Here is a 25,211-nt window from a genome sequence, read left to right as displayed (position 1 = left end):
TTTCAGAGGGAACAGGTCTCTACCTGTCTCTACCACTGCGCCACCAGGGAAGCCCAGGTTTCCGCAACATTTATTTACGCCTCTGATAATTTCGATTGTATGAAGCAGGGCTTCATAAGGTGATCTTGGCTTGTGAGGATAGGGAGAGGCTGGTGGGAGAAGACATTATAGGGATACGTGTCTTAAAAATAGATTGAGGGGCTTCCCTGGTGGCGCAGTGGTTGAGAGTCCGCCTGCCGATGCAGGGGACGCGGGTTCGTGCCCCGGTCCGGGAGGATCCCACATGCCGCGGAGCGGCTGGGCCCGTGAGCCACGGCCGCTGAGCCTGTGCGTCCGGAGCCTGTGCTCCGCAACGGGAGAGGCCACGACAGTGAGAGGCCCGTGCACCGCAAAAAAAAAAAAAAAAAAAAAAAAAAGATTGAAGAAGGTCTAAAAATAGGAAAAAGGGAAAGATCATTGTAATTTGAACTCTAGAGCTAAAAAACATCATTCAAGAGATTAAAAAATTAAAAAACAGTGCGAGGGAAAAGAAAACATATAGAAATGAAACAGTTGGGATCACTTAGCACTAGATAGTATTCATAGGACTAGTGTAAGGAGTAAAATGAATAAACACATATTTTATTTTTTATTTATTTTAAAATTTTATTGGAGTCTAGTTGATTTACAATGTTGTGTTAGTTTCAGGTGTACAACGAAAGTGATTCGTTTATACATATACATATATGCATTCTTTTTCAGATTCTTTTCTCACATGGGTTATCACAGAATATTGAGTAGAGTTCCCTGTGCTCTACAGTAGGTCCTTGTTGGTTATCTGTCTTATATACAGTAGTGTATGTATGTTAATCCTAAGCTCCTGATTTATTCCCCCCACCACCACGTTTCCTTATGGTAACCATCAGTTTGTTTTCCATATCCGTAAATAAGTTCATTTCTGTTTTGTAATTAAATAAGTTCATTTGTAAGCACATGGTTTTAGAGTGACAGGTAATGAACCCTGAAAGTTGTTAATGCTTAGAAAAGAAAGCATTCATAATAGGAATCCCAAAGTTGGCCAGGTTGCTCGCTGAAAAATTTAAATTAGAAAATTAAATCTTTTTGATTGGATAATGTAGAACAAACGGTCAATAAGCAGGTAGCAAACGGTGAAAAACTACATGTTGAAGCAGAATCATCAGAAAGAAAACAGTAGCAGAACAGTCATGCATGCGGTATACTATTCATGATAGAAATAAACTAAAACTGTGTTTTTCTGGAAATCTATGTATATGGAGCTAAATGCTTTGAAAAATTTCAGGAACTATTGGCTACAGACTCATAACAGTCACCTCTGGAGACCTGGAGTTGAAGAGGAGGTGGGTGGTCAAGGGACCTTTTCATCAGTATTCTGTGAAGTTTTCCAATGAAAATGTACTTTCCATATTGAAGAATGAATCATTTTTTTACAACATACAGTTTTGATGGAAACTTTCAGCTGATGTTTATGTGAGCCTCTTTGGAATATAACTCATCCTCTGGGCCACAGGGCATCCTATCACATTTGACTGGTGCCTCTGCAGTTGTGTATTTATTTGTAGGCAAGGATTCCAGATGGAGTGTGCATACATTGTACCATGTTATATTAAATAATATGAATAAATGAGAGGTTGGTTTGTTTTTTTTTTTTTGGCCGTGCCACATGTCTTGTGGGATTTTAGTTCCCCAACCAGGGATTGAACCCGGACCCTCAGCAGTGAGAGCTCGGACTGCTAACCACTGGACTACCAGGGAATTCCCAAGAGTATTTTTTTATACGGGCAGGGTCACCACAAGAGGTAGTGGTGAGCGGCACTTCTCTCAAAAGCATCAGGTACATGTGAAGAAATTGCACGTTTGTGACTTGCTGTAATGGACGGAATAGGAGCCCACAGAGGTTCTCTTGGATCTCATTCAGGAGGATGTAAATACAAGAAAAACTAGAAGGCCCGTGTCCAGCATGGCGTGGCTCCAAATTGGATGTTAGCTAGCCTCATGTCAGGGCTGTTTAGTTAGAGTGACAGATGGCGAAGCCAGATTTCTTGGGAGACTGTCATCGGTGTGATGCGCCCCCTACGCCCTCACCCGCATGATACATGTCCTCCTACCTGCCCTACAGGTGCAGAATCAGAACAGAAAACCCAGCAATCGTGGGATAGGAGGCTACTCTATTAGAACATTTGTACATCCTAGTTTCGTCTCTGTATCCTAAGTTTTTGTTTTTTAAATATATATATATATAATATTATATTATTTATTTATTTATGTTTGGCTGCGTTGAGCCTTTGTTGCTGTGCACGGACTTTCTCTAGTTGCAGCGAGCGGGAGCTACTCTTTGTTGTGGTGTGTGGGCTTCTCATTGCGGTGGCTTCTCTTGTTGCGGAGCATGGGCTCTAGGCACGTGGGCTCAGTAGTGTGGCTCGCGGGCTCAGTAGTTGTGGCACGCGGACTTCAGTAGTTGTGGCATGCAGGCTCAGTAGTTGTGGCTCACGGGCTGTAAAGCGCAGGTTCAGTAGTTGTGGCGCATGGGCTTTGTTGCTCCGCGGCATGTGGGATCTTACTGGACCAGGAATTGAACCCGTGTCCCCTTCATTGGCAGGCGGATTCTTAACCACTGCGCCACCAGGGACGTCCCTGGATCCTAAGTTTTTGAAGTTCGTTTTTCCAGTAGACTTTGCCATTCTCAATCTTTTGGGCCCCAAAATTATATGCATAGCCTTAGAAAAATTTAAGGAACACCAAATAAGTAAGGTATTAACATTCTGCTAAATCCTTCCTAGTTTGTAAAGGATGTTAATGTGGTTCTGAGATAAAAATATGAGCTTTGCTTTGCGATTTATCTGGGGAGTCAGTTGACTGAACTTGAGTAAATTATTCACTGCTTCATTATAATTCACTAGGACTGAAGGTTTCTGTCTGGTGCATTCAACTGTCCATTGCAAAAGAATTGCTGTGTACTCAGTAAAGCACTGAAAGTGTAGAGACTGCAGATGAGATATAAATTTTACAGTGTACTTTCCACTAACAAAAATTATTTATGCAAACATCAGAAGGAGAAACTGGCTTTCAAGAGGCACCTACACTTTAGTGATTTTTAATCTCTTAGTGGGAACACATTACTGACCGAAAAAAAAAAAAGCATTACTGCAGACAGCCATCCTAGAGTCTTGTAATGATTATCTCTATGGCTTGGAGATAACATTTTAGTAAATGGAAGTTTAGTTAAGAGTCTAATAAAAAGAGCTATTATCATTGGAGAGTAAAAACTGTAGCCTAAAGTATTTTAAAACTAGAAATTAATTTTTTTTTCTACTAGTACTGAAATCGTGTAGTTTATTGGAACAGATGCTACAGAAGAGGTGGGCTATGTGAAATAGGTGTGTTACACTTTTAGTGAAGATACTTCATAGCAATGCTACCAAACAGTAATAAAATCATGGCTTCAAGACTTTTACGTAGTCTAACAAATTCAGCTAATCTTATGTTTTCTCTACACAATTCCTGCCAAAGTCAATCCATCCCTTACAGTCTCTGCTTGCTCCCCTGTTGTCTCCTGATACTTTTGGTCAGAGGCTCATTACCAAATTTGTGAATCACTTTCCAGTCAGCTTTGTTGTGTTAAATAAGATTCCATGATCAGATTCTGTTTCCAGATCTCTGACCATTAAAATATCCTTCCTCCTTAATGCCTGGCATGGCTCTGATTGGCCCCTGTCTTCTGTGATATGGGCTGCTTTACTTATAAAGTCTGATTCCTCTGTAATGTGTTTTTCCTCAAAAGTGAGGCATTCACATTTCTGCTGCTTCCTTTTTTTGCATGAACAGAATTCGACAAGCTTTCTCCATCCTTCATGTTACCCTCTGGAAACCCTAACTGACTCATCTCCCTCTTTAACCACGCCCGGAATCAGCTGAAGCATTCCAGGAGCAGCCAGGTGTGCGAGGACCAGATGGGTTCAGGACCCGATGCTCAGCACAGTGGTTCTCAATCCTCTGAGCGTCTGAGCTCTGGCATCTCTTTACAGAAAATGCACAGGTGTGGAGATATGTTCAAGTGGATACAATTTCAGTAGATTGCTGGGACTCCCTATTCGTTCATAACCTTCTGGGATAAACCACCTTGACTGTCGTGCTGAGGCCAGGCACAGGAGTAACCGGGGCAGCTTCTTGGTGGCAACATAGACCTGGGCCGCCCCCCGTACCCCTGGAAACTGGTATAAAGCAGAGAATCCGGAGATCTGAAGCTGAAGGTTTTTCAGAGTTATTTCTAAGCAGGATATATTTTAGAAATCAGGTTTTGAAGCCACTTTTCAATAATAACCCCATGAGTGAGGGTTTTTTTTCAGAAGCTGATTTCACCCGAAAAAATGCATTTAGTTGGCTTTTTCCTGGACAGACTTGTTCAGACATGGGCATCCTTTCAGGATGAAGGGATTGTGAGATTTATTTTTTATTTTTTTCCGGTATGCGGGCCTCTCACTGTTGTGGCCTCTCCCGTTGCGGAGCACAGGCTCCGGACGCGCAGGCTCAGCGGCTATGCCTCGCGGGCCCAGCCGCTCCGCGACATGTGGCATCTTCCCAGACCGGGGCACGAACCCGTGTCCCCTGCATCGACAGGCGGACTCTCAACCACTGCGCCACCAGGGAAGCCCCAGGGCTTGTGAGATTTTAAAAACAGTCCGTTGGCTTCTCTCTTGCAGCCATTTGTCAGATGAAGTCTCTTGACTAGCTTGATTTGGGAATGACTGAAACCTAGTGGAAAATCAGAGACATAGGTTTTGACCACTGACCCTAACGGGTGGGGGTTTTTTATGTCTGTTTTGTGGACTATATGGCATCTTGGAACCTACAGAAATGACAAGGCGGAAAAAATGTTAACAGTTTGTGGATGTGCCGTTTAACCAGATCATCGAACAAAATATTTGAAAAGAAGCACTCAGCCCTGTGACCCGGTGTGCTTTCATCTTCGTTTATCTTCCTGTTTCTTGATGTCTGTAATCCTCACTGAGTCTTCCCCCATCTTCCCACTGTACCATCATCTGCCTGGTTCTAGTGTTTCGGAGCAAGCCTGTACTGGCTTTGGGTCCTAATGAGGCTCCTGGGGAGGGTTGGGGGGAGCGGAGTGGGGAGGGGTACACCCTCCTGGCACAGAGGCATCCTATCATGCATTTTCCCTGATGGCCTAAGACGACGAAGCGTTAGCTCCCCCGCACACAGAGCTTCTGTTTCAGCCTAACAATGACCTCAACGCCAGGCTTGGATGTGTCGGGAAGAGCCGGGTGGATCTGACCCAGGGGGATGGACTTCCCAAATGTATGGCGTCCGCTGCTGAATCTTACTGCAGTAACGGGATACAGCCTTTGAAGCACCAACGTAAATTTCGTCTGGCTCATCTCCTGGGTGGGAGGGGAGGACGGCTGGACGGCAGGCGTGTGTTATTTATACGGTGTTTTCCACCTCTTCCCCTTTCAGGTTATGGCCACACTGTGCCCCTGTCCGACGGGGGCAAGGCCTTCTGCATCATCTACTCGGTCATCGGCATCCCTTTCACCCTCCTGTTCCTGACGGCAGTGGTCCAGCGTGTCACCATCCACGTCACCCGCAGGCCAGTCCTCTACTTCCACGTCCGCTGGGGCTTCTCCAAGCAGGCGGTGGCCATCGTCCACGCTGTCCTTCTCGGTGTGATCACTGTGTCCTGCTTCTTCTTCATCCCGGCCGCGGTGTTCTCCCTCCTGGAGGATGACTGGAACTTCCTGGAATCCTTTTACTTCTGCTTCATTTCCCTGAGCACCATTGGCCTCGGGGATTATGTTCCCGGAGAGGGCTATAATCAAAAATTCAGGGAGCTCTACAAGATTGGGATCACGTGTGAGTATTGGGGTTCATGGACTCTGCCCCCGCCGGGGCTCTGTTGGCAATTCCAAGCTCCACTCACCCACTCCTGGAGAGCCGCTCATCAGAGCCCTGACTGCTTTCCATGGATAAGTTTTCCATTTTGCCACCTTCCCATAACTTTCATTTCATCATGATGCCTTTCAAAATGCTTTAAGCAAAAGCCTTATTACTGAGAATTATTGTTTCCCAGGCACCTTAAAAGTACCCATCAGTTTCTTACTAGTAATGTAAGAGACACTATAAATGATAGCACAAGAATGCACCACACAGAATAACTTGATAATCAACTTTTTTTTTTTTTTTCTCGGTACGTGGGCCTCTCACTGTTGCGGCCTCTCCCGTTGCAGAGCACAGGCTCCGGACGCGCAGGCCCAGCGGCCACGGCCCACGGGCCCAGCCGCTCCGCGGCATGTGGGATCTTCCCGGACCGGGGCACGAACCCGTGTCCCCTGCATCGGCAGGCGGACTCCCAACCACTGCGCCACCAGGGAAGCCCGATAATCAACTTTTGCTTTAAAAAAATTGCTCTACTTTATTAACTATTTTAAGCTCAAGAAAACCAGGACTAGGATGTAGCCTGTTAGCAATCCATCATGTTCTTTCATTTACCAGGAAAATCGTAAACCAGTTGCTCATCTCATTTGTCCATCTGGTTCTTTTTTGAAGAAGTTAGACCATGTTTGCCGCTTTCAGAATTTTATATGTGGAAAATAGGCATAAAATTCAGATGGCCAGTGACTTATAACTTAAACAATGTTTTAAAAATTCAATATAATGTCATGGAAAACTTAGAAATCCATTGGCAAGAAACTGTTTATTTTTGTGTGTCTGTTTCCTGTCTGTCCACAATGTGTAGAATTACATCATACTGTATGTACAGTTTTGTTTTTGAATTTAATTGAATTGAATGTTTTTATCCAGCAGGTTCTTATTGGTTCTCTATTTTATACATATTAGTGTATATATGTCAATCCCAGTCTCCCAGTTCATCTCACCACCACCATCCCCTGTACGTATAGTTTTCATTTCTGCCTTCTCAGGAATTTTTCAAGACTCAGCTCATGCCATGTCTTCTAGGAAATCACAGTACATACTCAGGCAGCCAGATGTTCTGGCCTGGCCCTATCCTGTAGTCTTAACCTGACAGAAGGATTAGTTGAACTGTATGTATTTTCGCTTTTCTATGAAACCATGCTCACTCAGGACAAAGGCTTCACTAATAAACACCCAGTGCTTTCAGCAGTGCCTGGCTACCATACAAGTTCCATAAATATTTACCAAGTGGTTACAGGAGTGATTGCACATTTCCTCTAGTTACCATATTTATCTTTAATAGCCGCATAATATTTTATCTGGTGCCTATACCATCATCTAGTCCTGCTTCGATCAAATATTTGTTTGTTTATTTATTTATTATTTTTTAAAATAAATTTATTTATTTATTTTTGGCTGTGTTGGGTCTTCGTTGCTGCGCGTGGGCTTTCTCTAGTTGCGGTGAGCGGGGGCTACTGTTCGCTGCGGTGCACGGGCTTCTCATTGCGGTGGCTTCTCTTGTTGCGGAGCATGGGCTCTAGGCACACAGGCTTCAGTAGTTGTGACACGCGGGCTCAGTAGTTGTGGCTTGCGGGCTCTAGAGCTCAGGCTCAGTAGTTGTGGTGCACCGGCTTAGTTGCTCTGCGGCATGTGGGATCTTCCCGGGCCTGGGCTCGAACCCGTGTCCCTTGCATTGGCAGGCAGATTCTTAACCACTGTGCCACCAGGGAAGCCCTCCATCAAATATTTAGATTGCTTCCAGTTGGGGGGCATTATAAATAATACTGCAGTAAATACTTTTCTATGTTTACATGTTTTTCTACTTTGTTATCTTTCCAGGAAGTGGGCTGGCTGACCCAAAGTGAACATGCCCTTTGGTGACTCATAGATCATGTTGACCCAGTGCTTTCCAAATGGCCTATGAGTTTACAGTACCACCAGAATTACCTAATGCAAGACTTTCTTGTCTTGCATTAGGGTAAAATGTTTACCTCCTTCTCTGAATTTAAGTTTTTCATGACTTAAGAGATGTTGAATTCGTTTCTTTAATTAATTATGGTGGCTAGCTCTTGTGCTAATTGTTTGCTCATAAATTTTGCTCTTGTGCTAATTGTTTGCTCATAAATTTTGCCCAACGGTTTAATGTCCTCAATGTTTCATGTAGTACTAAATCCTTACAGAACGTTTTAAGGCTTGTTTCCATGTGAATTGTGGTTTTCTTAGGCTCTCTGAATAGTGCGTGTGCCAGGTGGAGCAAATGAACGTTCCAAAGGTATATTAGTTTGTGGATAGGCTAAAGTCCCGCAGCTTTTGTCTGAAACATCATGGCTCTTTTTGTCAGCCCTCAAGAGTTCGACTACATAGTGCATAAAGGAAAAGGAGGAGATTAGCCATTAGTCTACTAACAATGTCATTGCTATTTCTAAAATATGCTATCTTATTACCAAACCCTAATAACCAAATTCTAAAGATACTAGAAAACTGTCACTTTGCATTCTTGATGTAATCAGCCTCCTTGTTCCAATTATGCTACCGATTCTGACTTCCCTGGTTCATTTATTTTCTGAAAATAGTCCTCAAACGTTTTACCATTTGGGGTCATGAAACTGGGATTTTTGTTACTCTTTGAGTTTTCATTTTCGTGTTTTTGTTCCTTTCCCTGATGAAAACCATTTTTTTTTCTGAAAACCGATTTTAAATGCCTTGGAATCGACTTAAAATTACCATTTTCCTATCATGGATTCCAAGGAATAGCACTTTACCTGAAGCAACGGGTTATCTTTCATTTTGGAGTCAGAAACATAGTATTTGAGGAATGGTCCGTGTGCCCCAGAAACGACTGGTCACATAATGGAAAGCTTAGTCTGCTAGCGGGGCCCCAGTGAAAGTGTAAATAACCACACCCAAAGACCTTGTAAGTATCCACATCTGTTCCTTTTTTTTTTTTTTTTTAGTATTTATTTATTTATTTGGTCACGCTCGGTCTTAGTTGCGGCAAGCGGGCTCCTTAGTTGTGGCATGCGGGCTCCTTAGTTGTGGCATGCGAACTCTTGGTTGCGGCACGTGGGATTTAGTTCCCTCACCAGGGACTGAACCCGGGCCCCCTGCATTGGGAGCGTGGAGTTTTTTTAACCACGGCACCACCAGGGAAGTCCCTCCACGTCCATTCTTAAGGGAATTTTCATCTAGCTTAAACTGTAATGTCTACTGCTAAAAGCATTGAGTGCTGAAAAGGGTGGCAAGCTTTGTGCCAAGCACTCCTGATAATACGTCAGAAACTCTTCCTAAATGTCACTAGCTTTTTGAGAAGCACTGATTATACAGTGGAGGGGAGGTTGCCCTTGGGCGAGTACAGTGTGTTATCTCTCTTTAACAATGCCTTATCAGCCCCAACTTCTTTTTTTCCCAGAATCACACCATGTGATTCTGACTCATCCAGGGTTGTAGAAGGTTAAGTCATTCTTTTTTTTTAATTTATTTATTTTATTGAAGTATAGTTGATTTACAATGTTGTGTTAATTTCTGCTGTATAGCAAAGTGAGTCAGCTACACAGATATACATTCTTTTTCATATTCTTTTCCATTATGGTTTAACACAGAATGTTGACTATAGTTCCCTGTGCTGTACAGTAGGACCTTGTTGTTTATCCATCTTATATATAATAGTTTGCATCTGCTAACCCCAAACTCCTAATCCATCCCTCCCCCTTGGCAACCAGAAGTCTTTCCTCTGTGTCTGAGTCTGTCTCTGTTTCATTGATAAGTTTATTTGTGTCATATTTTAGATTCCACATATAAGTGACATCATAGGGTATTTGCCTTTCTCTTTCTGACTTACTTCACTTAGTTTGATAATCTCTGGGTCTATCCTTGTCGCTGCAAATGGCATTATTTCATTCTTTTTTATAGCTGAGTAATATTCCATTGTACATATGTACCACATCTTTATCCATTCACCTGTCGATGGACACTTAGGTTACTTCCATGTCTTGGCTATTGTAAATAGTTCTGCTATAAACATTGGGGTGCATGCATCTTTTCAAATTAGAGTTTTCTCTGGATATATATGCCCAGGAGTGGGATAGCAGGATCGTATGGTAGCTCTATTTTTAGTTTTTTGAGGAACCTCCATACTGTTCTCCATAGTGTCTGGACCAAATCTACATTCCCACCAACAGTGTAAGAGGGTCCCTTTTCTCCACACCCTCTCCAGCATTTGTTATCTGTAGATTTTTTAATCATGGCCATCTGACTGGTGTGAGGTGATACCACACTGTAGTGTTGACTTGCATTTCTCTAATAATTAGCAATATTGAGCATCTTTTCATGTGCCTGTTGGCCATCTGTATGCCTTCTCTGGAGAAACGTCTATTTAGGTCTAGGAGGTTAAGTCATTCTCCATTTTTCTCTGGGTCGTCCCTCTTTGACCCGTGGAATTCAACACATCCCTAGAAATTATAGAAGTGGCAATGGATTTATTCATCAGCAGATGGGTTGCGTCTTGCGTGGCTTGATCGCACTGAGACGCTGTCATTTCTCTCACACAGGTTACCTGCTTCTGGGTCTTATTGCCATGTTGGTGGTTCTGGAAACCTTCTGTGAGCTCCACGAGCTGAAGAAGTTCAGAAAAATGTTCTATGTGAAGAAAGACAAGGAGGAGGATCAAGTGCACATCATAGAGCACGACCAGATGTCCTTCTCCTCCATCACGGACCAAGCGGCCAGCGTGAAGGAGGACCAGAAGCAGGATGAGCCTTTTGTGCCCCCCCAGTCACCGGCCTTTGCCGACGGTGCCGCGAACCAGTAGGCTTAGGGCTTTGCCGCGCTGTCCCAGAGCGCAGGCTCAGGGCAGTGGGCGGAGGCTTCACTTTGCTCATTTTGATGAGTATGTAAAAGCCAAGGTGACATTTGAACAAATATCTACTGTCTGCAAGATTTTTTGTATAATGGAGCAAAGGAAGCTTTTACTCTGGAGAACTGTCTTAAATCCGAGAAAACGGGGTCTGTACCCGTCATTCATGTGACAAAATTATCTCGACTTTACTAATAGGTGAACAACACTTGAAGCAGGGTGCCTCTGTGGAGAGAAGCAGATTTTATACTTTTCGTTGGGGACTTTGGGATTTGCATTTAAATCATTTAGCTGATGGTTAAATGGCGACATTTATATTTAAAAGCAAAAAAGAAAAGCATAGAGATGTGTTTTACAAATAAGTTTATGTGTCCTGGTTTGCATGTGCCCATCTAAAATCATTATTTTTGTAGACTCTAAGTTAAACCTACTATTTATAATGACTAGATAACCATTAACTGTGTACATATAAAGTATAAATATGTTTATATCCTGTACATACGGTTTAGGTCACCGGATCCCAGCACACTTCTTAACCCAAGACTGTAGAGATTTTCCCTTTTGATTTCTCTTTATACTGAAGAATCAAAAGTTGCTGCAATAAAATGAGGGGAATAACACACTTATGAGTGAATTGCTTTAGTATTCTGCTACAATAAATGTTACAATTAAATGTCTCAAATGTCTAAAATGTTTGTAAGCACTTCTCTGGAGGTGAACAAGTAACAAAGAATATGATTTTGTAAAGAAAAAAAAAAGAAAAGAAGAAAAAGTTAAGATATTTTGTTTTGGACGTGAATTATGATTTGCTCTCACCTAGTACTAAAGCACAGAACCGGAACACAGACGCTCCAAACGAACAGATTCTGTCAAATGAGTCCGAGAGTTTTTTTAAGTTATAAGTTGAATAAATAAAAATGTTAGTTGGTTGCAGTCGTATGCTTCAATATGTCAAGAAAAGTTTTCCTCCACGTGGATAATAGGTATGCACTCTTTGGTAGCAACCATAAAGGCAACACTTAAATGCCGTACACAGGACGCTATTAGGAATTTTAGAAGAGAAAATTAGACCCTGTGTGATGACGCATGCTCAGTGACCCACTAGCCAAGTCCCAGTCTCCCGTGCCCAGTCGATGATGCTTGACATGTTGGTAAAAGTCAGCATCCTGCTGGGGAGCCAGCTGAGCAGAGTATCCTCTCCTTGGGGCTCCCACGGAAGCCTCTTCACCTCCTTCACTGTGGGCCCTGGGCACACCGTTACCAGCTCTGTCCTGCTCACTGCTGTTAGCCTTCAAACATTGTATCCCCTGCCTTGGAACAGGGCCCTTCTTTATCGTATAAAATCCCATCTCGTCTGAGAGTGGCAAAACCAAGAGAAGGAATGACATCCACTCTGTAGCCCCAGTGCCTCACTCCATAGCTCCTGTAATGGGGAACCGTCCTCGGCGGATCCTTTCCAGTGTTTAATTCCAAACGTGTCCTCCTGTCCCTCCGTTCTGGGTTATCCTGCCCTGTAAGCACATTTTTGTCTGCATTCCAGGCTGACTGTGTCTCCATGGTGGGAGACGGCTCACCCTGGGTCGGTAATTGAGTAAAGGGCTGGACTAGAGACCCCTAGGAGGATACATGCTTCCTGGGCAGGACTGGGTTTGGAAAGTTCACGGTGATCACAGTTCTTGGCATGGTGCTAAGATGCTGAAGAATGTAAATTGGAGAAAAGGTGGATTATACCCACGGAGTGTCATTGCATTTTATTCAATGCAGGAAACAATGATATGCCACCGCTGCTCGACTCTAATGTGAGAGGGGACTGCAAAATACAGAAAACGAGGAAGAGCCTAAAGGGAAAATTCTGAATCAGGATGTCATTCATAAGCATTTGTACGAACCACAAAGGCAACATTTAAATGCTGTACATAGGACGCCATTAGGAATTTTAGAAGAGAACGTAATACTTCACTTGCAAACCTTTTGTGAATCTGCAGAGAATACCCTTAACTAAATGCTAAACCTTAATACCCTTCACATTGTTTTTGTTCTTTTTCATATGAAGGATGAGTTTCAAAAATTGGAGCAGGTTTTGCCTCCCTGTCAGAAATGAAATGTAAGGGAGAGTGTCTTCTCCAGACTTTCTTTTTGTCACTGGCCAAGGGACAGATGCTGCCCTGGAGTCCTGAGGAAGGGGGAGCTGTGTCAGCCAGAGAACAGAGGCAGGGTCCCCTGGGGGCGGGATGAGGAAGTGAGAGGCTGGGCCAGAAGTGTCATTGGAACCCTCTAGTTGGAGGTGAGCAAGTGTGAAGTTGAAGTCAAAGTGAACACTAAAGAAGAGGATTCTGGGGAAAAAAAAGGATTTGGAGTGAGCAGAGTATAAGCTGAAGGCTGGAAGTCCTGGGCAGGAGTCTTCTAGGCTGAGTTCTCAAGAATCCCACAGAACACCCGCAGGATAGAGAATCAGCGGAAAGCATTGTCCTTCATTGTGTGTGAATTTAAAGTCAGGCGTGTCCAGTAGGTATGATGATTTTGGAGCAGGAGATATACTCAACGAACGGTAGCTCAGAGTAAGCATTAGCCTCCCCCAAATCAAAGGGACTACAGACCAAGGCACTGGAGCCGTCTCCCAAAGAATCTTAAAGAGAAACCCATGGGACAGATAAAGTTTGGCCCAAATAACTCCATTTATGAGTGGCTTCAGGAAAAAATGTTTAGGAATGTCTGGAAAACAGTCAGTCACGCTCATACGTCCTACAGACCAGCCTTACGTGCCTTTTAGGAAATGAATAAGGAGCTATTTGCAAATCTTGAGATGTCACGGTAACTGAAGTGGTCAATGCAAAATGTTTTTAACCCTTTAAAATTATCAGTAGCACACTGGCTTCTTACTAAAAGCAGCTAATATTTGCTCCAGAAAAGAGTTCATTTTAAATTGACACAAGCATGCATTGGAGGGCGATCATGGGATTATCTATCTCTCACGCAGAATTCAGTGAGCAGAATTTCCCAATTGCGTGGCATAGTGCATCCATTTGGTGATTTGCTGTTAAATCTTCCATGCTGAGGAGAGCTGTGATGAATCCCGATATCCTCAATTCAGGAAGGCAGTCAGTCCTTTTGGGATGTAGTTTCAGAAATGCATACATGGTCAACCAGATCCTGGGCAAAATGAGAAATAACCCTTCCTTAGAAAGCTGAAGTTGAAATAATACAGTATTTACCATTTACTTTATTCAACTGTGCCCAGTAAGATTTCAGATATGTGTCTTTAATACATTTAAAGTTTTCCATGTACTGATGTATTATTTTCCAAGAGTTTTACTTTATGAAAATTTGGTACATCCAAGCTTTCTGTATGAGGCAAAACATGAGATTGTTTGCTGAAGACAATATTCAAAACATCTCACTTATCTAATAATGTGCTGTCAGATAACCTCAGCTTTCTTTTTTTTTTTTTTTATTTTGCGGTACGCGGGCCTCTCACTGTTGTGGCCTCTCCCGCCTCGGAGCGCAGGCTCAGCAGCCATGGCTCAAGGGCCCAGCCGCTCTGCAGCATGTGGGATCTTCCTGGACCGGGGCACGAACCCGTGTCCCCTGCACCGGCAGGCGGACTCTCAACCACTGCGCCACCGGGAAGCCCCAACCTCAGCTTTCTAAAATGCAATAATGAACCCAGAAGTAAATAAAAAGGATTTTAAGTATTTTTCCCAGCCTGACAGTCAAGTACGTTTAATAAATAAGCCCCCTCTTGGCTTCCCTCAGAGCTTATACTTACTTTGCACACAGGTCTCAAAAAATTACTGCTCTGATTTCCCAACCCACAGAAAATAAACGCGCGTGCTGCTTCCCAACAGTTCCTAGACTTTCCATGTTATAATTTTTGGTGGCAGAGTACAAAAAAAAAAATTGTCTCAAGACGCAAGTTGGAAGTAATGACCATGTAGTTGCTTGGGCAGCTTTAAATGAGCAGTTTCTCTGTTCTGGTAAAAGCATCCATGGTGCCTGCACCATCCCCTTGGCCTCCTGTGCTCCGCATCGGGGAAGAAGAGTTTACTTCCTGACCCCTCTAGCGTACTCAGGAGGAAAATCGTGAGATGCTCCAGGAACGCAACAACTGTTATTCACAGCAAGCTGGATCCATTCTAAGCCAAACGGCAGGACATGCTCAGGTCGATATGATTGTAAAAGTATAAATTTGTGGCAAAAATGGACTTTCCACGTGGATAAAAATTTGCTTGGCCACTTGTGTGTGGTTTGTGGATCTGAGTGTATTGCCACCCCGGCTGAGAACCTTGTGTTAACCACTGGTAAGTCCACCAAGGAGAGCAGGCTTCTGGGAGCCTGACATGAGGGACAGACCCAGATGAAGAAGAAAAGACCTGCCCTCTGAAACCTTCACAGGCTGAGGCAAATAGTTCCCGGGATGGCACGGTATTTTTATTGATGTTATTTCAGTTACACAATTTTCATAACAATGTTAAACTCTGTTTGATATGCTCTGTTTAAGGAGATAAAAGAAAATGTATTTCCATACAAAATGATTAGAATTCGTTTTTAAGAGCCTTGCTTTTGAAGTGATCATTTCCACTGTCTAGGAAATTCCCTTAGACTAAGCATCTCACTTTCCAACAGGAGGTAGCGTGGTAACGAATGTATAGCCTCGCTGCCATTGACATGTGAAGATGAGACCACTGCTTACATCTTCTGTAAATAAATTATGTATCTATATTATTTATTTTTAGTTGAAGAAACTGAGTTTTGAGGGTTTTTATATATAATTATATGTACATCTATCATATAACTCAGCACTTAATTTCCATTTCTTAGCAGTGGCTAGAAACCCAGAGCCCATCAGCCATGAGGTATTTAACCTTCTGATGAAGGTTAAATAGATGCTCAAAGACATCAGCATAATTTACCTGAAACTCCTGCGTTACTTTGTTCGTGCTCTGTGTAAACACTGTTCCCTCAAATTGCTGCATTGTTGGGAAAAGTGTCCTTTTATTCATGTGCTCGTTGCATAATGAACGCTTTCCTCTGTGCAGGTGTTCCCAACTTGGCACATGGTGTAATGACTGCAGTTTAGGACAGTGTGACCTTAAAACTGGGACTAAGCTTATTTCCAGCCATTAAGCAGTGACCAAGCTAGATTTTAAGGGTCACTGTAATTATTTTTTTTTATTGGAGTATAGTCGATTTACAATGTTGTGTTAATTTCTGCTGTACAGCAAAGTGATTCAGTTGTACACATTCTTTTTCATATTCTTTTCGATTATGGTTTATCACAGGATATTGAATATAGTTCTCTGTGCTGTACAGTAGGACCTTGTTGTTTATCCACTCTATATATAATAGTTTGCATCTGCTCATCCCAAACTCCCAATCCTTCCCTCCCCAACCCCCTTCCCTTTGGGAACCACAGTCTGTTCTCTATGTCTGTGAATCTGTTTCGGTTTCATAGATGAGTTCATTTGTGTCCTGTTTTAGATACCACATATAAGTGATATGGTATGCTATTTGTCTTTCTCTGTCTGACTTACTTCACTTAGCATGATCATCTCTAGGTCCATCCATGTTGCTACAAATGGCATTATTTCGTTCTTTTTTATGGCTGAGTAATAGTCCATTGTATATATGTACCACATCTTCTTTTTTTTTTTTTTGCGGTACGCGGGCCTCTCAGTGTTGTGGCCTCTCCCGTTGCGGAGCACAGACTCCAGACGCGCAGGCTCAGCGGCCATGGCTCACAGGCCCAGCCGCTCTGCGCCATGTGGGATCTTCCCGGACCGGGGCACGAACCCACGTCCCCTAGCATCAGCAAGCGGACTCTCAACCACTGCGCCACCAGAGAAGCCCAGCCCTCTGTCAGCTTTTAAAACCACATCGTTTCCTTTCTAGAGCAAGAACTTGGAATGGCTGTGGCATCTGCCAAAGGGTGTTTGATAAGGTCAGCCTGTAACCTCCACTCCTCGTGCTTCTGGAGACCTGGGGGCTAATCCTGGACGTTGTGAACCCACTTTGTTGGCCAACGGAGGGGACTCCAAACACTGCCTGGTCACTGCAGATTATTTCTGCAGCTCAGAGATGTAGAAATGGGGCTGTCAGACCACCTTCCCTTAACTCTGCTCCTGACTCAAGCCAAAGGGGCCTAAAGTGGGGGGCAAATCTCATCAAAATTATCAAAACCCAGAGAGGCCTTTTAGGACCAATGGGCAGACAAAGCCTGGGTGGAAGATATGCTTGTGCTGTGGATATAAGTAAGCTGAAAGGTTAGATGTAAGGGAGATGCTAAAGGCAGTCGGAGGGCTTTGAGATGCTGAATCGCTCCCCTCGTGACCTGTCCTCAGTGTTGGCTTCTGATTAAATAGAGCATTAACCGTAAGTTGGATTTCTTCAACATGGATGGAATCCATTTAGCAGCTCGGCTTCCTCAAAACCTTTGATGTGACTTTCTCTCCTCAAATTTAGGCTGTCTCACCACCTACTGAGAAGGTCTGACACTTTCACAATGACAAGAGTGACTTAATTCAAAATGAGGCAGAATCCTAAGACAATGTGAATTCTTGGCAGGCTCCACGGGGGGCCTTGGGCAATCAGTCTCACTATTTAAGTTTCATTTCCCTCATTGCCAGCTTTGCCTTCCCTTCTCCACCTTTTTTTTTAAATTGAAATATGTTTGACATATAACATTGTGTAAGTTTAAGGTGTGCAATGCGTTGATCTGATACATTTATAGGTTGCAATTTGATTGCAATTGTAGCGATAGTTGGAACTTCTATCATATCACATAATTATCATTTCTTTTTTTGTGGTGGGAATAATTAAGATCTAGCCTCTTCACATATCCAGACAAAACTATAATTCAAAAAGAAACATGCGCCCTATGTTCATAGCAGCACTATTTACAATAGCCAAGACATGGAAGCAACCTAAATGTCCATTGACAGAGGAATGGATAAAGAAGATGTGGTACATATATGCAATGGAATATTACTCAGCCATAAAAAGAATGAAATAATGCCATTTGCAGCAACATGGTTGGACCTAGAGATGATCATACTAAGTGAAGTAAATCAGAAAGAGAAAGACAAATACCATATGACATCACTTATATGTGGAATCTAAAATAGAACACAAATGAACTGATCTACAAAACAGACCTCACAGACATAGAGAACAGACCTGTGGTTGCCAAGGGGGTGGGGGGACGGGGAAGGAAGGAGTGGGAGTTTGGGATTAGCAGATGCTAGTATATATAGGATGGATAAACGACAAGGTCCTATTGTATAGCACAGAGAACTATATTCAATATCCTGTGATAAACCATAATGGAAAAGAATGTGTAAAAGAATATATATATACATATATATATGAATCACTTTGCTGTACAGCAGAAATTAACACAACATTGTAAATCAACTATACTTCAATAAAATTAAAAATAAAAAAGATCTAGCCTCTTGGCAAGTCAAAGTAATTAGAATTCTGCATCTTGAAAGATGGAGTAGAGGTACTTTCCCTACTCCTCCCGTTAATTCAACCCTGCACATTATGTGTAAGATAAACACGAGAAGAGTGAAAAGTGGAACCATGAAAGCCTACCAGCTATGGAACTCAGGGTCCAAGAAAGACACACCACAGAAAAAACTCGTCCCACCACATTCATGGCAGCAAAGACAGAGTGGGGAGCATAGACTTCTACCCTCGCTAGGCTATAACAAGGCACCCCAATGCCCCGACTCAGGTGGTGTCAGAAAAAGCCAAGCAGGGGCTATGGACTGTCCATCAAACAGAGATAAGCCTCCACTTGTGCCCACTCACCCCGCCATACACACAGCATCAGCAGAACTAAGACACATCAGTTCTTCGGTGTGGGGAAAAAACTCTCCGTGGGCATTTTCATATCCATACACAGAGACTTCTGAGCAAAGCTTACTGGCAACCTGGGTTAAAGGATGATTGAATGGCAAACATGCTTTGGAACTGAGATCCTGTTTATTGCTGTGGAGGAATTTGAAGTCTTATCTCATCTGGAGATATTTGCTTACATTCAAAAGAGTGAAAAAAAAAAAAGCAGGGCGGGGGCAACTTCCTCTCCCTAGAGAGTATCTGTTTACAATGCAAAGCAAAGACCTTTCTCTCTCTCCTCCCAACCCTCTTACCCTCACCCACGCTGCCCAGAGAGGAAAGGCAGGGCAGATGCGCCAGCCAACTATATAAGCTCCGAGTTTCATAGCTTGGAGGGTCCTCTCCTGTGGTACAACCCTGCACGTGCAGGTGTATCACTCCACAGAAGCCGGTCCTGCTGCAGCGCTCTGTGAGAGCAAAGGTCTATTCTGTGATCCAGAGACCTCGTGTTTCCTGTCCAAATAAATTAATATATATATATAAAAACTTGACAGACAGGTTCTCTTGCAAGGCAAGTCTTACCTTCCGAGAGCAAGGCTTTTTAAATTTTTTTTAAATTTTTTTCCAAAGTTGAGGGTTAGCAATGAAATTCCCTACCAAGTGGCACGTTCCCATTCATCATGCATTGCAGATTTCCTACCCTCCTCCCGTTTCTTTGAAGCTTTGACACACTTGTCTGTGATTCATCTCACACAACAGATCTGCCCCTAGAGAGCCCTGTTACCCATACAGAGCCATCCTATTACAGGGTTCTGCTGTTCCTATAGAAACTGCTCCGTGTCTGGCATCCCCAAAAGAACCGTCGTTTCATCTTTTGTTTACTCCTTCTAGGTATCTAGGGGAAGTATGTGCCTGATGATGCGGCAGGAAGAACAGGCCATGTAAACCCTTCAGCTCTATGTCTTATCAACAAAGTTCCGGGTCCCCTGCCTAGCTCGGTCCCTGCCACATAGGGAGGACTTGCTGCCACGTTACTATCGAATGCTTAGCTGCATGAATGAATGGGTCTAGGCTACATGTTCATCCTTCTAACTCGACTTTTACTGCCACTTCCGTTTCCTCTTGCTTCCCGTTTTATTTGCTGCCATCGCTGGCTCCAGCTCGGTGCCCATTTGTCCTGACCGCAATCCGCTGGTGTTCTAATGGCCTCATCCTGCACTACTGCCAGCCTTCACCTCAGTGTCTGTGCCGGTGCCAGTTACAGCTCTGTCCCTGCAGTTTCTAATTTTCTCTTCCTCCTCTTTTCTACTTCACCCCCTGCTATGTACCAATATGGCATTCATTTCTAGATTCTTCTGTTGTTGTTTCAAAACTGTTCCCGTGAGCCATGCTGTTGAGTCCCAATATTTTCTCTTAGCCCCTTCCCCTCCATGGTTTGGCGACATGTCGCACTCTATCTTCTTTTTTCTCCCAGATGGATTAAGTGATTTTGTCAGGCCATTGGACGGGTGCCATGGCTAATTCTGCCTTATTTCTAGTGTCTTGCAGGCAAGCTACGTGGGGAGCAGAAACTTCTTAATGCTTCGTTTATAGTGAGTAAAAAAGTGGAAGTGAGGATAGGGAACTGACATTTATTTTATCAACACTTATGTCTTCAGTTCTTACAATGCAGCAGGCACAGTTCTAGGTACTCGGGACACATCAAGGAACAGAAGACAAAAATATTGCCCCTCAAATACTTGCCCTTAAAAGAGCTAACATATAAGAAGTCACTTACTCAGCACCAGGCCCCATTGAGAGAATTACATATATTATTTCATTTTATTCTCACAGCGACCCCGTAAGCCAGGTACCGTGCCCAAAATGGCATTGGGAATGTCCTTTTGAATGTCTTTGTTCTCTCATCTGTGAAAAGTGGTGCATGCCCGTCTCATAAGGTAAATGTTAGGCGAGGACACTAATAATTGTGGCGCACCTACTGTGTGCTTGGCATTTTTTTCTAGTTACTTTGTAAGCTTTTCCTCAGCAACTCTATGAAATGAATAGTCATGTCTCAATTTCCAGATTAAAAACTCTCAATTTCCAGAATAATAGAACAATTTGTTTATGAAAAAGAACATATATACATATATGTGTATAACTGAATCACTTTGCTGTACACCAGAAACTAACACAACATTGTAAATCAACTACACTTCTATACTATCCTTCTATACAACCATAAAAAGAAAAAAAAAGGAACTCAGGAGGAAGTTATTGTTTATTGAGTATCTTTTACGTAAAAAGTAATAATACAGTGCCAAGCTAGGTTAAAACTGCAGAAATAAAGTTCCTGCCATAAATACTTTACAACCTATTGAGGAGATGTTTCATCAGCTGTTACAATTAAAGCAATTTATGAGACTACGGGAAGGTACGATAGAACCAGATAAGTTGATTTAGGACATGGGGAGATCTGTCTTCCATTCTGGGCCTGATGCGTCTTGGTTTTAGGGATCCTTGGGACATTTACTAGTCGATGGCCAAAAGGCAATTAGGCATGCGGTTGTAGGTCTCAGACAGGAGATCTAGGCAGAGCTGTAGCTACGGGCATTGGAGCTGTGAAGTGGATGGAATTGTCGTGGACAAGACAGTACAGTAGTGAGAAAAGAGGCTGGCCCAGACTGGAGAACCCAAGGAACGCCTGCATTCAGGGCAGTGGTCCTCAAACTTGACGATGCATACAGATTACTTTGGGCGCTGCTTCCCACTTCTGTCCCCTCTTGGCATCCACAGAAATGATTCTATTGATAAGAAACCTGGGATAAACGAATGAAGCCATTCATGTAGGAGGACAACCAGCCCAGAGCCTATGCCTTCCTTTGCCACCAGCCCCTAGAAAGCTGGGGGCAGAGGCAGCACCTACATCTTGTTTAATTCATCTGTGGCTCACTGGTTGGGAAGTTCAGACTTACAATGCATGCTAAAATTTGAGATTCTCAACCCATCTCCCCTGCGATTCTGGTTTAGTAGGTCCGGCACTCTAGATTTTTCATTAGCACCTGCCATGATTCTGATCCAGGCAGGCTGACGATCTTTCTTTAAGAAACATAATTCTCAGGGTCACACGGACGGGGGATGGCCAGTTCTCTGGAAACCATGTCCAGAAAAGGAAAAAAAAAAAAGAAACAACTAGAGGGATGTGCTGTCACAAGAGCCAAGCAAAGAGTGTTCCCAAATGGAAGGAGAGGCCTGATGCTGCCAGGAAGCCCAGGAAGGTATGAGCTGGAAAGGTGCACTCAGGTAAAAGCCAAGGGTAGGGACGGTGCGTGTGGCGATCTCAAGGGGGCAGTGAGCCAAACGTAGAACAGAGAAGAAGAGACAGTGGAGGGAGGTGTAAGGTTGAGGAGACAGCTTTTTAATTGTCTTTAAAGATGGAAGACACTTGAACACATTAGATGCTTGAGAAGGAACCAGTAAAGGGGAAGAGGTTATCATTTATGAGAACGATGGGATAATTTGATCTCTACCAGTCTCCTAGGGGGATGAGAGATGGAGGCAGGTAAAGGGCCTTAATCTCAGAGGACAGCTATAATCATTTCAGGAGCGCTGTGTTCAAAGTTGGACTTTTCCCCAAATGCATAATCACCAGAATTACTAGGGAATGTAAAAAAGATCAAAGTTCTCCCCTTCTCCCCACCTCTGGAGAGCCTAATTTAATAAATATGGAGATTTCAGTATAACAAAAAACACAATAACTTATATTTTTTAAAAGCCCTCCAAGGAAATCTGATAATTAGCCAGGCTTAAAACTACTGGCTTTTAATGTTCATTAACTCATGAAAAATCGCTTTCCCTTAGTCCTCCCCAGAAAATAAAGACTGGAACACTTCACTGAGGTAAAAACAAAATATTCTGGGTTTGAGTATTTGAAGGTTGAGAGCAGGTTCAGTTAACCATTCAAGCAACATGCAAAGACCAAGGTTAACCTCTTTCCAAAATATAGTAACAGCTTTTCATTATTTGGAGCGCCAAGGACCATGAGCATGTTTTTATTTGGTCATTTACAGCGGTGGGAGTGCAAGTGATTAGAAAACTCAGTCTCAGAAATTACAGCATGGGGATAGGTTTACCCTTAATTTCACTTTAGAAACACAAATGGGGCCTAGGGATTGGACAGTGACAATAGGGAAATCAAACAGCCAAGGGCTTGAGCATTTGGGGCAAAGGACCAGGGCTGCCACTGTAGAGAGCTGGTTCCATTGCCAGTTCTATCAGTATCTGCATGTGCCATTAGGTGCCACACATCAGTTTTCTGATCTACGAAACTGTGGGTAATAGTTCCAGCCCCTAACTGCCTTTTGGGAAGGTCCTAGCGTTAAAATGACGTAATCGATGTAGTGGCATTTGGCATAAACATGCCGTATAGACACAGCTATTGTGCTGGTCAATGGTCTCATTGAAAAATGTGTCACTCTAAATAGTTTGTCTGAGCAACTGGGCTATAAATTGTGAAGGAACTTGGCTTTCTACATGACACACTAATTCCATCTACTTCCTACCAGAATGAAAATAAGGTAGCAGAATTTTCTGACACTCTAACAGTTTACTGATTATGGTGACATGATATACGTATGACATAAAAATATGTATAAAATTGCAATGTTAACCTTATTCAATTTTTTTTAAGCTATCAATTTCAGAGATCCCTGGTTCCCCGATAGACATGGAACAAAAGCCTTTTTATGTCTTGAGTTTTAAATGAGTATTAAATCCCCTTTTAACCCTCCTCCTCTTAGCTGCCACTTCAAATGTACGATAGGTCTAAAATGGACGTCTTGGCAACCCCAGAGCCTCTCCTATCTCCGTTCCAAAGCATGTTTGCCACTCAATCATCCTTTAATCCAGGTTGCCAGTAAGTCTTGCTCAGAAGGCTCTGACTGTGTATGGATGTAAAAATGCCCACGGAGAGTTATTTCCCAACACTGAAGAACTGATGGTCTCAATTCTGCCCGTACTCTGTGTTTGGCGGGTGAGTGGGCAGAAACGGAGGCTTATTTCCATATTGGATCTATTCCTTTAGCTCTAACTTTTGTTGCTGTTTTGTGCTCTGTTGTGCTGAGTCATGCTGGCTCTGCAGCTTTTATAAAAGAATGTTGCCTATAGCATGAAATATACACAATAGCCCTTTCTTAATGTTCTCCCTCCCAGGCTTGACCTTTAAAGGTAGTAAAATACTTTTCCATTCAACAGAGATAAAAAGTTGTAGAACAGAAAATATCAACCGTCTTGAAGGTTTACAGGAACCTCGTGACCAGACATATAGGGACAGCTGCAAGAACAAAGGATTCAGGCACCAGGGAGTCTGCACCGACCAGTCACGCCGCGCCCCCGACCCCTTTTAGTATAAAAGAAGCCTGAATCCTAATTCAGGTAAGATGGTTCTTTGGGACACGAGTCCACCTTCTTCTCGGTCTGCTGGCTTTCTGAATAAAGTCGCTATTCCTTGTCCCAACAACTCATCTCTCCGTGTGTTTGCCTGTTGTACAGCAAGCAGTATGAGCTTGAACTCAGACTCAGTAACAGTGTGTTAGTGTAAAGAAAAAATATCACCCACCATTCCAGTTCTACAAGGATCAAGTCATTAGCCATTGCAACTGCCCACTGACACTGCACCCTGAGGGGAATTCAGTATAGAAAAGACAGGAAGCATTCTGTGCTTTGGATAAATGGGCCCCTGGATGGTTAAGATGCTTATCTAAGGAAGAATTTCAATGACCTTAGATCCTTGCATCTTCCCATACGTAGAAGAGCACTAAAATCATTAACTTGACGTATCTGTTCTTTGTGATTATCAGTAATCTTTTTATGCTTGACTACATGTATTTCCCAGCCCCAAAACTCATATATATACTGGTTTTTCCCTTACTTCTGCAGAACAGTTCCTCAGAGCTATCTAAGAGACTGTCTCCCAGGCTATAATCCTCAGTAAGGTCCCCAAATAAAACTGAATCTCACTGCTCTTACATATGTTTTTAAATTCAGTAACAGTTTTGGTGACCATGAAGGGACGCAGGGCATCTTCCCCACCACCTGAACTCTACAAAGGTCTGGAGCCTTGGGACCAACAAGGGACCTCATGCCTGTTCACCTTCTCAGCAAGCCCTGACGAATTTGTTTGAGTCTCTCCCGGTCTTGGGTCACCCATCACTGGTTGACAATCTTGAGTTTTATTCAGTGGCGGATAAACTCCTCGCTGTGAGGATTAGGTTTTCTTTGAGATTACGTTCAAAAAGGGGTACCTGTATTCCTCAACTGGGAGACATTGGGAGATTTTTCTCAGTTGAGAGACACTGAGCTGGTTGGATTGGGTGATTAGGTAGGAGGCTGACCTGACATCTTTCCTCGGTTTGGATACCTTAACAGAGTTTGTCAGAATAAAAGTAAAGGTACCATAGGAGACCTCTTAACTCCGAAGATAAGGGACACAGCTTTTCCCAGCTGGTAACGGCTTTCTCCGGCAACTAAGAAATTTACAAGAGTGGTGGAGGCGAGTTCTCATAACCGTGCAGTGGCCCCATAGGGAAAACCACTT

General features: G+C 43.2%; 1 protein-coding gene across 1 annotated transcript in view; it reads left to right on the top strand.

Moving 5' to 3' along the window:
- The window catches only part of KCNK1 (potassium two pore domain channel subfamily K member 1), a 51,790-nt gene extending 39,773 nt beyond the window's left edge, over window positions 1-12,017 (top strand). The window contains exons 2-3 of the mRNA XM_079900425.1: window positions 5,491-5,886; window positions 10,494-12,017. Coding sequence (XP_079756551.1) covers window positions 5,491-5,886; window positions 10,494-10,753 — 656 coding nt within the window. The 3' untranslated portion in view covers window positions 10,754-12,017. The remainder of the gene's footprint in view (window positions 1-5,490; window positions 5,887-10,493) is intronic.
- The last annotated feature ends 13,194 nt before the right edge of the window (window positions 12,018-25,211 follow it).

This window comes from Stenella coeruleoalba (genome assembly GCF_951394435.1).
Source record: "Stenella coeruleoalba genome assembly, chromosome: 16".
In the NCBI taxonomy this organism is placed as follows: domain Eukaryota; kingdom Metazoa; phylum Chordata; class Mammalia; order Artiodactyla; family Delphinidae; genus Stenella; species Stenella coeruleoalba.
The sequence above is the reverse complement of the archived record's forward strand: the minus strand, read 5'-3'. Positions and strand labels throughout refer to the sequence as shown.